The sequence below is a fragment of the Lipophrys pholis genome (genome assembly GCF_963383615.2).
Source record: "Lipophrys pholis genome assembly, chromosome: 7".
Classification (NCBI taxonomy): Eukaryota; Metazoa; Chordata; class Actinopteri; order Blenniiformes; family Blenniidae; genus Lipophrys; species Lipophrys pholis.
Genome location: NC_137638.1, coordinates 68,283 through 85,348, shown reverse-complemented (window position 1 = coordinate 85,348; position 17,066 = coordinate 68,283). Strand labels below are relative to the sequence as shown.

The 17,066-nt window shown below is 48.4% G+C and overlaps 1 protein-coding gene across 7 annotated transcripts in view; it reads right to left on the bottom strand.

Moving 5' to 3' along the window:
- LOC308112033 (far upstream element-binding protein 3-like) overlaps positions 1-16,463 on the bottom strand; it is a 35,436-nt gene extending 18,973 nt beyond the window's left edge. For 4 of the 7 annotated variants that reach the window (XM_080467226.1, XM_080467224.1, XM_080467228.1 and 1 more), the window contains exons 1-7: positions 16,319-16,444; positions 8,703-8,808; positions 5,285-5,318; positions 4,868-4,917; positions 4,419-4,490; positions 4,284-4,341; positions 3,961-4,123 (exon numbers count right to left, since the gene is read on the bottom strand). In XM_080467226.1, coding sequence (XP_080323352.1) covers positions 3,961-4,123; positions 4,284-4,341; positions 4,419-4,490; positions 4,868-4,917; positions 5,285-5,318; positions 8,703-8,808; positions 16,319-16,408 — 573 coding nt within the window. In that variant the 5' untranslated portion in view covers positions 16,409-16,444. Of the gene's footprint in view, positions 1-3,960; positions 4,124-4,283; positions 4,342-4,418; positions 4,491-4,867; positions 4,918-5,284; positions 5,319-8,702; positions 8,809-16,318 lie in introns of all 7 variants that reach the window. The other 3 variants (XM_080467227.1, XM_080467225.1, XM_080467230.1) reach the window with 2 other exon arrangements.
- Positions 16,464-17,066: the final 603 nt, after the last annotated feature.

Here is a 17,066-nt window from a genome sequence, read left to right as displayed (position 1 = left end):
CACCACCCTGCCGAGCGGGTGTTCCAGAGCGCTTGGCGGCAGGTGGATGGGCGGGGGGGGGGGGTTAACGGAGAACTCCACAGAACTGCAGCCTCGGCCGCGCGCGGGGGTGGGGGGGTGCCGACGTACAGAAACAGCAGCCCAAGGCTTTACATTTTATTTTTTCCCCACACCTTCAAGAAATTGTACGCACGGTGAGTACAAGACTCCGGCTGGTGGCCCCACTGATCCTTAAAGCCTGTTTTATTCTTGACGCGTCCGCGAGCCCTGTACGGCTCCGTGCGGCCGAACGACACCATTTTAGCCGCCATGCCCCTCCATGCGGCCCTGTTTACGCCGACATCACCGCTCCATGTGCCTCCAAATTTTTCTGACTGCAGTAGAACCTCTGAGGTAGGGACCCGGTAAGAGCTCCACCCTGTACTGTGCACAGACACATATTTAACTGTTAACACACCGTGATGAGGGGACCATGGTAACCTAGGTAACCACTCTGATTAAAGTTCTCTTTCACATGAAGACATTAAAAGGCTCATTTTAGCTCTAAAATCTCCAACTTTCATTTCCAGTAGTTTGTAGTTTGTTTAGTAGTTCCTGAGGAACCAGAAGTCTGGCTTCATTAGAAAGAAGTTCTGTGGAGCGTCTCGGAGCGGAGCGCCCCCTGCTGGCTCATGCAGACCTCAGCCTGCGGTCAGAACGCCAAACAAGACCTGGAGGTGGAGTTAGTTATGATGATGTTACATGATTGCTTCCATAATACACTCTGGGTTCACTTCCATGCCAGTAATGTAAGGTAACGATCTCGAAAATCCCCTCAGAGGCTCACAGGGTGGAGGACGAGTTTGACATAAGGCCCGGGGGCCAAAACCCACCAAGAGGCTCCAGTCTGGTCCCCCCAAGCAAGGAGCTTTTAAAGGATTTATACCTGTTTGTTTTGACATTTCATTGTATTTTGCACCAGAATGTTTCATTTGAAATTGACTTCATTTTCAGGAACTGTTTGATCTTGTAAAAATATAGAGAATTTCATTACATACTCAGTGTATGTAATGAAACCCTAACCCTAACCCTACACAACAAAGAAAAACTTGAAGGTGTAAATTTAAAGGTTATTATAGCAATGGAGGAGGAGAACAGAGCAAGAGGAGGACGGGGAGGAGGAGAAGGAGGAGCAGAAGGCGTAGGAGGAACAGGCGGCGGAACAGAAGGGGGAGGAGGAGAAGGAGCAGGAGGAGGAGGAGGAGGAGGAAGAGGAGCAGAAGGGGGAGGAGCAGGAGAAGGAGCAGGAGGAGGGGGGATCTGGAGGAGGCGGGATCAGGAGGAAGAGGAGCGGAAGGAGGAGAAGGAGGAGGAGGAGAAGGAGGAGCAGAAGGCGTAGGAGGAACAGGCGGCGGAACAGAAGGGGGAGGAGGAGAAGGAGCAGGAGGAGGAGGAGGAGGAGGAAGAGGAGCAGAAGGGGGAGGAGCAGGAGAAGGAGCAGGAGGAGGGGGGATCTGGAGGAGGCGGGATCAGGAGGAAGAGGAGAAGAAGGAGGAGAAGGAGGAGGGGGAGGAGGAGAAGGAGAAGGAGGGATCAGGAGGAAGAGGAGCAGAAGGGGGAGGAGCAGGAGGAGGGGGGGATCTGGAGGAGGTGGGATCAGGAGGAAGAGGAGCAGAAGGAGGAGCAGGAGGAGGAGGAGAAGGAGGAGCAGAAGGTGTAGGAGGAACAGGTGGCGGAACAGAAGGGGGAGGACGAGAAGGAGCAGGAGGAGGAGGAGGAGGAGCAGGAGGAGGGTGGTTCCGGAGGAAGAGAAGCAGAAGGGGGAGGAGCAGGAGAAGGAGCAGGAGGAGGGGGGATCTGGAGGAGGCGGGATCAGGAGGAAGAGGAGCAGAAGGAGGAGAAGGAGGAGGGGGAGGAGGAGAAGGAGCAGGAGCAGGAGGAGGAGGAGGAGAAGGAGGAGGGGGAGGAGGAGAAGGAGCAGGAGCAGGAGGAGGAGGAGGAGAAGGAGGAGCAGAAGGCGTAGGAGGACTAACAGGACTCTTTCCTTTCTGGACATGAACTTTGACCACAGACAAGATGGCAGCATTAAAATCACCGTCTGCAGGAAACCCATCCTCACAGAGCAGAACCTCCTCTGGACAGCAGAACTCCTCCCAGCACACACACTTCCTGTCTTCAGGACTCTTTATCAATGCCCCCCCCCCCCATCAGAACAGATGAACCCCATCAAGAACACACTCACACCATGTCAGGATCCCAAACGGGCCATAAACTAAGGAACCCAACAAGTCGATAAGAAAGAAGAATAAAACAGAAAAAGCAGAATACCGTCTGTCTGAGGGAGAACCATGTAACTCATGTACCATGGTGAACCAGGGAGACCTCCAGCAGAATCCATGTAACTCATGTACCATGGTGAACCAGGCAGACCTCCAGCAGAATCCATGTAACTCATGTACCATGGTGAACCAGGCAGACCTCCAGCAGAATCCATGTAACTCATGTACCATGGTGAACCAGGCAGACCCGTCAATACAAGAAAGAAAGAACATGGAACACAATGTTAAAGTGAAACGGCAGGACGACCCACTAAACAGAACAAGACAAAGCAGAACCAAAAAAATCCAAAATCAGCATCACCAATCACTGCAAACGAAATAATACCAGGACCACATCATGGACTGGGACCAGGACCAGGACCAGGACCAGATCATGGACTGGGACCAAGACCAGGACCACATCATGGACTGGGACTAGAACCAGCACCACTTCATGGACTGGGACCAGAACCACATCATGGACTGGGACTAGGACCAGCACCACATCATGGACTGGGACCAGGACCAGCACCACATCATGGACTGGGACCAGAACCAGAACCACATCATGGACTGGGACTAGGACCAGCACCACATCATGGACTGGGACCAGAACCAGCACCACATCATGGACTGGGACCAGGACCAGCACCACATCATGGACTGGGACCCGAACCAGGGTAAGGACTTCGGAGGGCAACAGACACAAACGGTTGATAAAGGAGACTGTGGAGATGAAGAAGTGGACGACCATGAACTGGGACAAGGAGGCCACACCCTCTCACACACCTGGGATTCCATCCTCCAGAGACTACCGGACAGCAGGGGGCGTGGCCATATGATGGGGCGTGGCCATAAAGTGGGGGCGTGGTCGGTCTGACAGAATCTGACAGATCTACGGTCTGAGGAAGACTGCAGATGAAGCTGAAACATGTCAGAGAGGTAAAAACATTCCTGCTTCACTTCTTATTAAAAACTAAACTACAATATTTGTTTAGGAACGACCAAATTGAAGATAATTCAGCTGGAATTTATTCTACGTAGCGACGCTTCTTCTGCCATAGTCCAGTTCCTTTCATCATCTCCAAACTTCAGCATGGACAAACCAGACCACTGTCCACAGTCTGAAGCGTTGATTCTAAACAAGAGCATTCACCTCAAGGAACTTCCCATCTGACTGGACTTGCATGAATCCAGGAGAACGTCTGATCATTCCAGGTGCTCTAGAATCCATGACCTGAATGGATCTCTTTGATCGGACAGAACCACAAATTTTTGACAGTTTTTCATCTTTTTAGAACCTCATTGTGAGTTTGAATCTCTACCATGAGGATGAACCAACCCAGAACAACAAACAACCCTCCTCTGTCAAGAACTTCAAAACCAAAGGAGCTCAGGGTCTATTTCATGTGAAACCTGTACTATAAACAAAAACAATGAACATGAAAGAACTTCCTGTTATGTCAAACCAACAAGAACCTCCTTCAAACCATTTCCCTAACATCTTAAGCCTATGTTCCAACCAGGAATATCATCTAGTACCTTTTTGTCATGACCAACAACTTTGCACCTGATCTAGACCCCATCATTGGAACCAGACCCTTCATGCTGATCAGGACCAGTTAATCTGGGGTGTCTCTTTGTTTTTTGTCCGTCACTCTACCTGCAGCTGCTTGATGGTGTCTCCTCCTCGACCAATCACCAGCCCCACCTTGCTGGCTGGGATCAGCATCTCCTGAACAGAGGCCCCGCCCTCCCCGTCACCATGGAAACCTGGACCGTTTCTACAGCGGTCCACGATCTGGACCAGCAGCCGCTTGGCCTGTCTGAAAGCAGAACAACAGTGAGATGCAGTACTGACCGACCTGCGACATCAAAGCTCCCAAAAGGCCACGGCGACGCGTCCCGAGCATTCGGGTTTTAGTCCATTCACATGGAGCACATGGTTCTCTGGACTTGGTTACTGGTCCATGTTCAGAAACTCACTCGATGCTCTCGGGAGTCCCCGTCAGAGAACATGGCCGTTCCATCAGACCCCCGCTGTCTGCAAACAAGCACCAATAGGACACACTTCACCATCAGCAGTCTGAGGAATATCCAGAAGAATGTCCACACACTCACCGGCAGCAATCTGGATCTTACAACCCGATTCTAACTGGATCCTGGTGATCTGCTCCCCTCCTCGACCAATGACTGGGGAGAACAAGAGGAGGAGTGGACCACGTGTTTAGATAAAAGAGAAGGTGGACTTTTGAGCCAGTCAATTTACACAGTCGTCTCAGGTTCTTGTCTCAGGACTGGTTCTTCAAAGGTTCATGTACCTTCTACAAGTGTTCCAGATCGGAGAAGACTTAATCTCAGGCCTGAAATGTTTTCAGTCTGAAAGGTTTTGGTTCCTTCTGGATGAGGTTCAGAGGGTGAAACAGATTCTGAGGGCTGGAGAAATACTCTACGTATCACCAGGATAAAGTACTTCAGAGTCCGACTGACAGTGAAGGACCAGGTCAGGTTCTAGATTCAAATGAAAGTCTCTCAGATGATCTTGCTGAGAGGTCAAAGGTCGTACTTACTGAAGCCCACCATCCTGTCAGGAACCTTGTAGTCCTCCGTGATCACCCTGCTGCAACACACACACACACACACACACACACACACACACACACACACACACACACACACACACACACACACACACACACACACACACACACACACACACACACACACACACACACACACACACACACACACACACACACACACACACACACACACACACACACACACACACACACACACACGTTAGAGTCAGCATGTGTGTCAATAAGTGATTTTGTTGATGCAGGCAGCAGGAAGGTGGATCTATACCACTTATCCACCATCACATCGCCCTCCTGTGTGTGTGTGTGTGTGTGTGTGTGTGTGTGTGTGTGTGTGTGTGTGTGTGTGTGTGTGTGTGTGTGTGTGTGTGTGTGTGTGTGTCATACCTCTGATGGCCTATGGCTGCCAACTGGTTACCTGCTGGAACAAAGAGACGATTAAAAACTAACTTACTGACCATTGACCAGTTCACCACCACAGATCACCCCACAGACCACCACACAGACCACCCCACAGACCACCCCACAGACCACCACACAGACCAACATACAGACCTACACACAGACCACCCTGCTCCATAGCGTGAGGCTACCTCCATAGCATGATGCTGCCTCCACCCTGCTCCATAGCATGATGCTGCCTCCACCCTGCTCCATAGCGTGAGGCTGCCTCCACAGCATGATGCTGCCTCCACCCTGCTCCACAGCATGATGCTGCCTCCACAGCATGATGCTGCCTCCACCCTGCTCCACAGCATGATGCTGCCTCCACCCTGCTCCACAGCATGATGCTGCCTCCACCCTGCTCCACAGCATGATGCTGCCTCCACCCTGCTCCATAGCATGAGGCTGCCTCCACAGCATGATGCTGCCTCCACCCTGCTCCACAGCGTGAGGCTGTGGTCAGTACTGGTTTTCATTCAGGTTTGGTTCCTCTGATCAGACCTAGTTCCCACATGTTCGCTGTATCTCCAACATGGAGACAGGACTTCTGTCTTTGACCTGTCCCTGTGGTCCTTGGTCTTCACGGTGAAGTTGGCTCACAACTGTCCTCTACTGAATGTCTGAGGCCTTCAGAGGACAGCTGGATTCATGCAAGATGAGATTGCACACAGCAGGTCCCTGGTTCCTGATGAGGAGACTTTTGGGAACCCTGGGTTTTATTCAGGGTTGTTCCCTCCACTGTGTTGGTCTGTCATAGAAAATCATAAATAATCTAAAATACATTTACCTGTGGTTGCAATTTGGCCAAACGTGGAAAAGCTCCACAATATCAGAACTAATGCGAGACATCTCGTCCTCAGATCCTGGAGGCCGCTGCCCAGCATGTTCTCCATGTCTCTCTTCCTTTAACACACCTTAATGTCCTCATGGGACACCACCTTCAGCACAAAGCCAGAGGACCAGTCTGCCGTGCTGAAGCAGGGAGACACGGAGATATGAAGGGCTGCAGCCCTCCAGTGTCTGAGGCAGAGACCTCTGCTGGAGAGTCTCCCTTCAGGCTGTTTCATGCTTGAGGCACAGGCGGGAGACGTGCGGGACTCAGACCTATGGAATCCGCATGGGTGAACGAGTGTGCCGTTTATACAACAGGCAGCTCCCGCTCCCAAACTCTAGGGGGCAGTATATTGCAAACACACTTCCACTGCAGTATTAAATTAAAGCAGAAGAAGTAGACTTCTTCTGTTGGACACCAGCAGGTGATCCTGCAGTGGAGAGCAGAGCGGAGCACTCAACTAGTTTTTCAAATTAAAGTTTCCCTCTGACACTGGAGCAACCCTGCTGTTGTCAGTGTGGAGGTGCAGCTTTAAAACCACGTCTTCAGTCCTCCTCCTATTCAGCTCCCCCACGTCTTCAGTCCTCCTCCTTTTCAGCTCCCCCACGTCTTCAGTCCTCCTCCTATTCAGCTCCCCCACGTCTTCAGTCCTCCTCCTATTCAGCTCCCCCACGTCTCCGTCCGTCTAGTGACACCAATTTACAGGAACACCGAGCAGTGAAGTTCCACGTGAACAGGGAGGGGCGTGGCTACTGAGATTACGTAATGCGTCCACAAGGAGCCGTGCAGAGCAAAACAGCCTTTACACACACACACACACACACACACACACACACACACACACACACACACACACACACACACACACACACACACACTATTGAGCCATGTTTCATGAGATAGAGCTCTTCATGGTGAGAGACGTCTGAGTGACGAGATCAATGTTGAGATAATGAAAGCAGCTGGCTATCACACACACACACACACACACACACACACACACACACACACACACACACACACACACACACACACACACACACACACACACACACACACACACACACACACACACACACACACACACACACACACACACACACACACACACACACACACACACACACACACACACACACACGACCTGTCAGAAGGACACCATGGGACAGTTTCTGTCCAAACGATGTCTCAGCACAGAGACACTCTGGTCAAAGTCATTGATCAGATTCTCATGGACAAAGGACTGGTCTCTGTTTTGGTCTTGGTTCTGGTCCTGTTACATCTCATTGCTGCATTGAGACTATTGATTAGAACATTCGACTACAGAGATTGGAACTACAGAGGTTTACTGATGGAGGTTGAGACTGATGGAGGTTGAGACTGATGGAGGTTGAGACTGATGGAGGTTCAGACTGATGGAGGTTTACTGATAAGGTTGAGACTGATGGAGGTTCAGACTGATGGAGGTTGACTGATAAGGTTGAGACTGATGGAGGTTCAGACTGATGGAGGTTGACTGATAAGGTTCAGACTGATGGAGGTTCAGACTGATGGAGGTTTACTGATAAGGTTGAGACTGATGGAGGTTCAGACTGATGGAGGTTGGTTGAAGGAGGTTTACTGGTGGATATTTAGAGTGATGGAGGTCCTACACCAGTCTGATTCTACAGAAAGTCTCCTCCTGAGCCTTGTCCTGACCCACTGAGCCTGGTTCTGACCCGCTGAGTCTGGTTCGTACCCTCTGAGCCTGGTTTGTACCCACTGAGCCTGGTTCTGACCCGCTGAGTCTGGTTCGTACACTGCGCCTGGTTCTGACCCTGTGAGCCTGGTTCTGACCCGCTGAATCTGGTTCGTACCCTCTGAGTCTGGTTCTGACCCTGTGAGCCTGGTTCTGACCCGCTGAGTCTGGTTCGTACCCACTGCGCCTGGTTCTGACCCTGTGAGCCTGGTTCGTACTCTCTGAGTCTGGTTCGTACCCTCTGAGCCTGGTTCTGACCCTCTGTTCCTGGTTCTGACCCTCCGAGCCTGGTTTGTACCCTCTGAGTCTGGTTCTGACCCTGTGAGCCTGGTTTTGACCCGCTGAGTCTGGTTCGTACCCACTGCGCCTGGCTCTGACCCTGTGAGCCTGGTTCGTACCCTCTGAGTCTGGTTCGTACCCACTGCGCCTGGTTCTGACCCTGTGAGCCTGGTTCGTACCCTCTGAGTCTGGTTCGTACCCACTGCGCCTGGTTCTGACCCTGTGAGCCTGGTTCGTACCCTCTGAGTCTGGTTCGTACCCACTGCGCCTGGTTCTGACCCTGTGAGCCTGGTTCTGACCCTCCGAGCCTGGTTTGTACCCTCCGATCCTGGTTCGTACCCTCTGAGTCTGGTTCTGCACCTGTGTTGTATCTGTTGCTGTATAAACAAAGTTGAATTGAATTGGATGTGCAGGGTTTCACCCTGTCAGAGGGTCAGAACCAGGCTCAGAACCAGGCTCAGAACCAGGCTCAGACTGTCACTGCAGGAACTCACCTGGATGGAGCGACTCACCTGTGTCCTCTGCACCTCGTTTCTGAGCATAGTACAGCGAAGACTCCACCGCTCCAGAGGAGCTGTTCAGGTGGGACATGGCTTCTCCGCCCATTTTCCCCACCATCTGAAACACAGCAGAGTGGGGGAGGGGCGTCAACCACAGCACCTAAAGTCCTGAACACAGTACTACCATGTATGGTACTTCCAGAAAGGTAGTCATCATTCAGTTATTCCAATTATTACAGTATCTATTCAACAACACTGTAGAAGTTTATATAGTCCGGCCCGGTCAAACCTTCTTCTTTTTTCTGTGTGTGTGTGTGTGTGTGTGTGTGTGTGTGTGTGTGTGTGTGTGGGGAGGGGGGATTGTGTATTCATATGAATTACAAGAAATTGAAGGCCATATACAAAAACAACAGGCCATCAGTAATACACCCTCTGGACGTCAGTAATACACCTACACACTCTGGACATCAGTAATACACACTCTGGACATCAGTAATACACACTCTGGACGTCAGTAATACACCTACACACTCTGGACATCAGTAATACACCTACACACTCTGGACATCAGTAATACACCTACACACTCTGGACATCAGTAATACACACTCTGGACATCAGTAATACACACTCTGGACATCAGTAATACACACTCTGGACGTCAGTAATACACCTACACACTCTGGACGTCAGTAATACACCTACACACTCTGGACGTCGGTAATACACCTACACACTCTGGACATCAGTAATACACACTCTGGACGTCAGTAATACACCTACACACTCTGGACGTCAGTAATACACACTCTGGACGTCAGTAATACACCTACACACTCTGGACATCAGTAATACACACTCTGGACATCAGTAATACACACTCTGGACGTCAGTAATACACACTCTGAACATCAGTAATACACACTCTGGACGTCAGTAATACACACTCTGGACGTCAGTAATACACACTCTGGATGTCAGTAATACACACTCTGGATGTCAGTAATACACACTCTGGACATCAGTAATACACACTCTGGACGTCAATACACCAATACTTGGCCTGTCACGATAACAAATTCTGCTGGACAATAAATTGTCCCAGAAATTATTGCGATAAATGATAATATTGCAGTTTTGATATCATTTTCCCACTAATGTATTAATAATGCAAGTATTCCCTTTTAAAGATAAATAAACTTTTATTTCTTAAAAATATTTAAAATTGGATTGTATTATGAAATAAGATTGTAAATCTCCTAAATAAAGAATCAAAACAACCTTGTGTCCCCCCCGCCTCCTCAGGGGGTCTCATGCTGCTCTCAGGTGTGCCAGGTGCCCCCCCCCCACACACACACACACACACTAGAGTGATTGACAGGCAGTGTTGGGAAAGTTCAGTTTCTACATGAATCAGTTCAAAGTTCAGTTTAATATGAACTAGTTCAGTTCATAGTTCTACAGTCATAGTTCTACATTCATAGTTCCAGAAATGAACTAGTTCATAGTTCTTTTTTTTCAATATGTTGCTGCGAGCTTTGGAGTTACGTGATGCACCTGAACGCATCACCCAGTATCAGCAGCATGAAGCTCGTTAACCCTTATAAAGCTGAGTCATTCAAAGCAAGTAAAGATAAAGAGTAGCAGCTTGTTGTTCAGAAAGTACTGTAACCATACCATGATGAAGTATTAATGGTGAGACAGAGTCTGAGCTAGAGCTGCTGTCTTCTACTTGTTTTTGTCGTGATGCTTCACATGTTGATGACGTAGGCGGTGGAGCCACTCTGGGGGCTGCGGTTGCCAGATTGGCTGTTTTCCTCCTACATGTTAAGGCCCGTTTACAGTGAGTCTTACTGGGTTTACACTGGCAGGATCACAAACCTGGCAACTCTCTGAAACAATGGTGAACTGTGAGAGCCGCTCACTAACACCAGAGTGAGCGCCGCTCACTAACACCAGAGTGAGAGCCGCTCACTAACACCAGAGTGAGAGCCGCTCACTAACACCAGAGTGAGAGCCGCTCACTAACACCAGAGTGAGCGCCGCTCACTAACACCAGAGTGAGCGCCGCTCACTAACACCAGAGTGAGCGCCGCTCACTAACACCAGAGTGAGAGCCGCTCACTAACACCAGAGTGAGCGCCGCTCACTAACACCAGAGTGAGCGCCGCTCACTAACACCAGAGTGAGCGCCGCTCACTAACACCAGAGTGAGCGCCGCTCACTAACACCAGAGTGAGAGCCGCTCACTAACACCAGAGTGAGAGCCGCTCACTAACACCAGAGTGAGCGCCGCTCACTAACACCAGAGTGAGAGCCGCTCACTAACACCAGAGTGAGAGCCGCTCACTAACACCAGAGTGAGCGCCGCTCACTAACACCAGAGTGAGAGCCGCTCACTAACACCAGAGTGAGCGCCGCTCACTAACACCAGAGTGAGCGCCGCTCAAAGTGACGTCTTTGGTAAAGGAAACATTCTCCAGCCTGGAAAACTGATCCAGCTCATTTTTAATTATCGTGCAGTTAATTAATTTATTGATTATCATGACAGGCCTAACATCAACATCATCATCAACCATCAACCAACACCATCAACATCAACCACCAACAATCAACATCAACCACCAACATCAACCACCAACATCAACCACCAACCACCAACATCAACCACCAACATCAACCAACACCATCAACATCAACCATCAACACCAACCATCAACATCAACCATCAACATCAACCATAGATATCAACCACCAACATCAACCATCAACATCAACCATCAACATCAACCACCAACATCAACATCAACCATCAATATCAACCATCAACATCAACCATCAACCATCAATATCAACCATCAACATCAACCATCAACCAACACCATCAACATAAACCACGAACATCAACCATCAACATCAACCACCAACATCAACATCAACCATCAATATCAACCATCAACATCAACCATCAACCAACACCATCAACATAAACCACGAACATCAACCATCAACATCAACCACCAACATCAACATCAACCATCAATATCAACCACCAACATCAACCATCAACCACCAACATCAACCAACACCATCAACATAAACCACGAACATCAACCATCAACATCAACCACCAACATCAACATCAACCATCAACATCAACATCAACCACCAACATCAACCATCAACATCAACCATCAACCATCAACCACCAACATCAACCACCAACATCAACCAACACCATCAACCAACACCATCAACCACCAACATCAACATCAACCATCAACATCAACCACCAACATCAACCATCAACATCAACCATCAACAATCAACATCAACCACCAACATCAACCAACACCATCAACCACCAACATCAACATCAACCATCAACATCAACCACCAACATCAACCATCAACATCAACCATCAACATCAACCACCAACATCAACATCAACCATCAACATCAACCATCAACATCAACCACCAACATCAACCACCAACATCAACCATCAACATCAACCACCAACATCAACCACCAACATCAACATCAACCATCAACATCAACCATCAACCACCAACATCAACCATCAACATCAACCACCAACATCAACATCAACCGACACCCTCAACCATCAACAATCAACATCAACCACCAACATCAACCATCAACATCAACCATCAACATCAACCAACACCCTCAACATCAACCATCAACCACCAACATCAACCATCAACATCAACCAACACCATCAACCACCAACATCAACCATCAACCACCAACATCAACCACCGACATCAACCAACACCATCAACATCAACCAACACCATCAACACCAACCATCAACCATCAACATCAACCATCAACATCAACCATCAACATCAGCCATCAACCACCAACATCAACCATCAACCACCAACATCAGCCACAAACATTAACCATCAACCACCAACATCAACCACCAACATCAACCAACACCCTCAACATCAACATCAACCATCAACCACCAACATCAACCATCAACCACCAAAATCAACCATCAACAATCAACATCAACCAACAACATCAACCATCAACCACCAACATTAACAATCAACCACCAACATCAACCATCAACCACCAACATCAATCAACACCATCAACATCAACCATCAACCACCAACATCAACATCAACCATCAACATCAACCAACACCCTCAACCATCAACATCAACCACCAACATCAACATCAACCATCAATATCAACCACCAACATCAACCATCAACATCAACCAACACCATCAACCACCAACATCAACCACCACCCTCAACCATCAACATCAACCACCAACATCAACCATCAACATTAACTATCAACCACCAACATCAACCACCAACATTAACTATCAACCACCAACATCAACCATCAACATCAACCAACACCATCAACCACCAACATCAACCATCAACATCAACCACCAACATCAACCATCAACATTAACTATCAACCACCAACATCAACCATCAACATCAACCAACACCATCAACCACCAACATCAACCATCAACATCAACCAACACCCTCAACCATCAACATCAACCACCAACATCAACCATCAACATTAACTATCAACCACCAACATCAACCACCAACATTAACTATCAACCACCAACATCAACCATCAACATCAACCAACACCATCAACATCAACCACCAACATCAACCACCAACATTAACTATCAACCACCAACATCAACCATCAACATTAACTATCAACCACCAACATCAACCACCAACATTAACTATCAACCACCAACATCAACCATCAACATCAACCAACACCATCAACCACCAACATCAACCATCAACATCAACCAACACCCTCAACCATCAACATCAACCACCAACATCAACCATCAACATTAACTATCAACCACCAACATCAACATCAACCAACACCCTCAACCATCAACATCAACCACCAACATCAACTACCAACATCAACCATAAACAATCAGCCATCAACCATCAACCACCAACATCAACCATCACCATCAACATCAACCAACACCATCAACCAACAACATCAACCACCAACATCAACCAACATCATCAACCAACATCATCAACATCGAACCAACACCATCAACCACCAACATCAACATCAACCAACACCATCAACCACCAACATCAACATCAACCAACACCATCAACCAACACCATCAACATCAACCAACACCATCAACCACCAACATCAACATCAACCAACACCATCAACCAACACCATCAACATCAACCAACACCATCAACCACCAACATCAACATCAACCAACACCATCAACCACCAACATCAACCAACACCATCAACCACCAACATCAACCAACACCATCAACCACCAACATCAACATCAACCAACACCATCAACCAACACCATCAACCACCAACATCAACATCAACCAACACCATCAACCAACAACATCAACCACCAACATCAACCAACACCATCAACCACCAACATCAACCACCAACATCAACATCAACCAACACCATCAACCACCAACATCAACATCAACCAACACCATCAACCAACACCATCAACCACCAACATCAACATCAACCAACACCATCAACCAACACCATCAACCACCAACATCAACATCAACCAACACCATCAACCAACAACATCAACCACCAACATCAACCAACACCATCAACCACCAACATCAACCACCAACATCAACCAACAACATCAACCAACACCATCAACCAACAACATCAACCAACAACATCAACCAACAACATCAACCAACACCATCAACCACCAACATCAACCACCAACATCAACCAACACCATCAACCAACACCATCAACCACCAACATCAACCAACACCATCAACCAACAACATCAACCAACAACATCAACCAACAACATCAACCAACACCATCAACCAACAACATCAACCAACAACATCAACCAACAACATCAACCAACACCATCAACCACCAACATCAACCACCAACATCAACCAACACCATCAACCACCAACATCAACCACCAACATCAACCAACAACATCAACCACCAACATCAACCAACAACATCAACCACCAACATCAACCACCAACATCAACCAACACCATCAACCACCAACATCAACCAACACCATCAACCACCAACATCAACCACCAACATCAACCAACAACATCAACCAACACCATCAACCAACAACATCAACCAACAACATCAACCAACAACATCAACCAACACCATCAACCACCAACATCAACCACCAACATCAACCAACACCATCAACCAACACCATCAACCACCAACATCAACCAACACCATCAACCACCAACATCAACCACCAACATCAACCAACAACATCAACCAACACCATCAACCAACAACATCAACCAACAACATCAACCAACAACATCAACCAACACCATCAACCACCAACATCAACCACCAACATCAACCAACACCATCAACCAACACCATCAACCAACAACATCAACCAACACCATCAACCAACAACATCAACCAACAACATCAACCAACAACATCAACCAACACCATCAACCACCAACATCAACCACCAACATCAACCAACAACATCAACCAACACCATCAACCAACAACATCAACCAACAACATCAACCAACAACATCAACCAACACCATCAACCACCAACATCAACCACCAACATCAACCAACACCATCAACCAACACCATCAACCAACACCATCAACCAACACCTTCAACCACCAACCAACACCATCAACCAACACCATCAACCAACAACATCAACCAACACCTTCAACCACCAACCAACACCATCAACCAACAACATCAACCAACACCTTCAACCACCAACCAACACCATCAACCATCAACATCAACCATCGACACCAACCATCAACATTAAGACAACAGACCAGCCAATGTGGACTTGGACATTGTGTGTGTGTGTGTGTGTGTGTGTGTGTGTGTGTGTGTGTGTGTGTGTGTGTGTGTGTGTGTGTGTGTGTGTGTGTGTGTGTGTGTGTGTCCAGCTGTGAGATGCAAATGCGCGCTCCCTCCTATAGGCGCGGGCACGCCTCCTGTACATGGCGGTCTGGTTGCGTAACGCCGCCAAGTTCCAGTCCACAGCCGCCCGAGTGAGGGGGGTCAAGGACTGGACGTGGACCCTCCGCGGCTCGGGCCTGGCCCGGACCATAAATCCGCGTTGCCTCCTCGGGGCTGTTTTAATGCCCCGCGGGTCCGTCCAACAGGTTTCTCCCTCAGTGACACGTGTGTCCAAACTTCTAACCCCCGGCCACCCACCACCCACCACCACCACCCACCACCACCACCACCAGCCTGCCCTCTGGGTGACAGCCCCACCGTTACACCCGGTCCAGACCGACTCAGACCGGACCAGGAGTCCAGAACCGACCGAGAAATCAACTCTGCTAGTTAGCATGCTAGTGTGTGTGTGTGTGTGTGTGTGTGTGTGTGTGTGTGTGTGTGTGTGTGTGTGTGTGTGTGTGTGTGAGCAGAAGTTCAGTAACACAACACGAACAACCGTCAGAAAAGTGTGAGTTCCGGGTCGGAGCGGCCCGGTTCGGCCCGGAGCGGGTGCGCTGTGGGGCTCCGGGGACTTGTTACCTGGCGGGCCCTCTGGATCACGTCAGCCAGGCCGTCAGCCTTCATCCCCGGCTGGCTCATCGAGGCCTGTCCCTGCACCAGCTCCGCCATCACAGCGAGCCGTACTGCGAGCCGCTAGCCGCTAGCCGCCAGCCCAAGCTGCTGTGAGGAAGAGACGTCTCACTCCAACTCGGTTTTACAATCCCAAAACAACACTGCCGCACGAAACAGAAAAAAGAACAAATTAATAGAAAGTGGTTGGTCGGCTGGTTGGTTGTACATACAACATAAAAAAAATAAAAAACCGACCAAAGTTAATTCAAATATGCCCCCCCCCCCCCCCCCCACACCAAAAAAAACCACCCTGTCATGGTCTTTCATTATGTGCAGCTTCTTTAAACAGAAAAAATTCAAGATATTTTACTTAATTTAGTGAGAAAGTGAGAAATTTCAAAAATATAACAATAATAATGTGAAGAAACAATTGAGAGTATATGGTGAGTGTTTGTTCATCCAGAAACATGAAAGTCTGTGTCACGTGATAACAAAGTTACTTTTAAAGTGCGTGCGTGTGTGTGTGTGTGTGTGTGTGTGTGTGTGTGTGTGTGTGTGTGTGTGTGTGGATCAATGTCAAAGGACAAAATCACTTTCTTTGAAGCTATGAAAAAAAAAACTTTTGGTAAATGAAGTGTTGTTTATGTAAAATCTCTTTCTCGTGCGCACACACACAAAACACAAACACACACACACACAAAACACAAACACACAC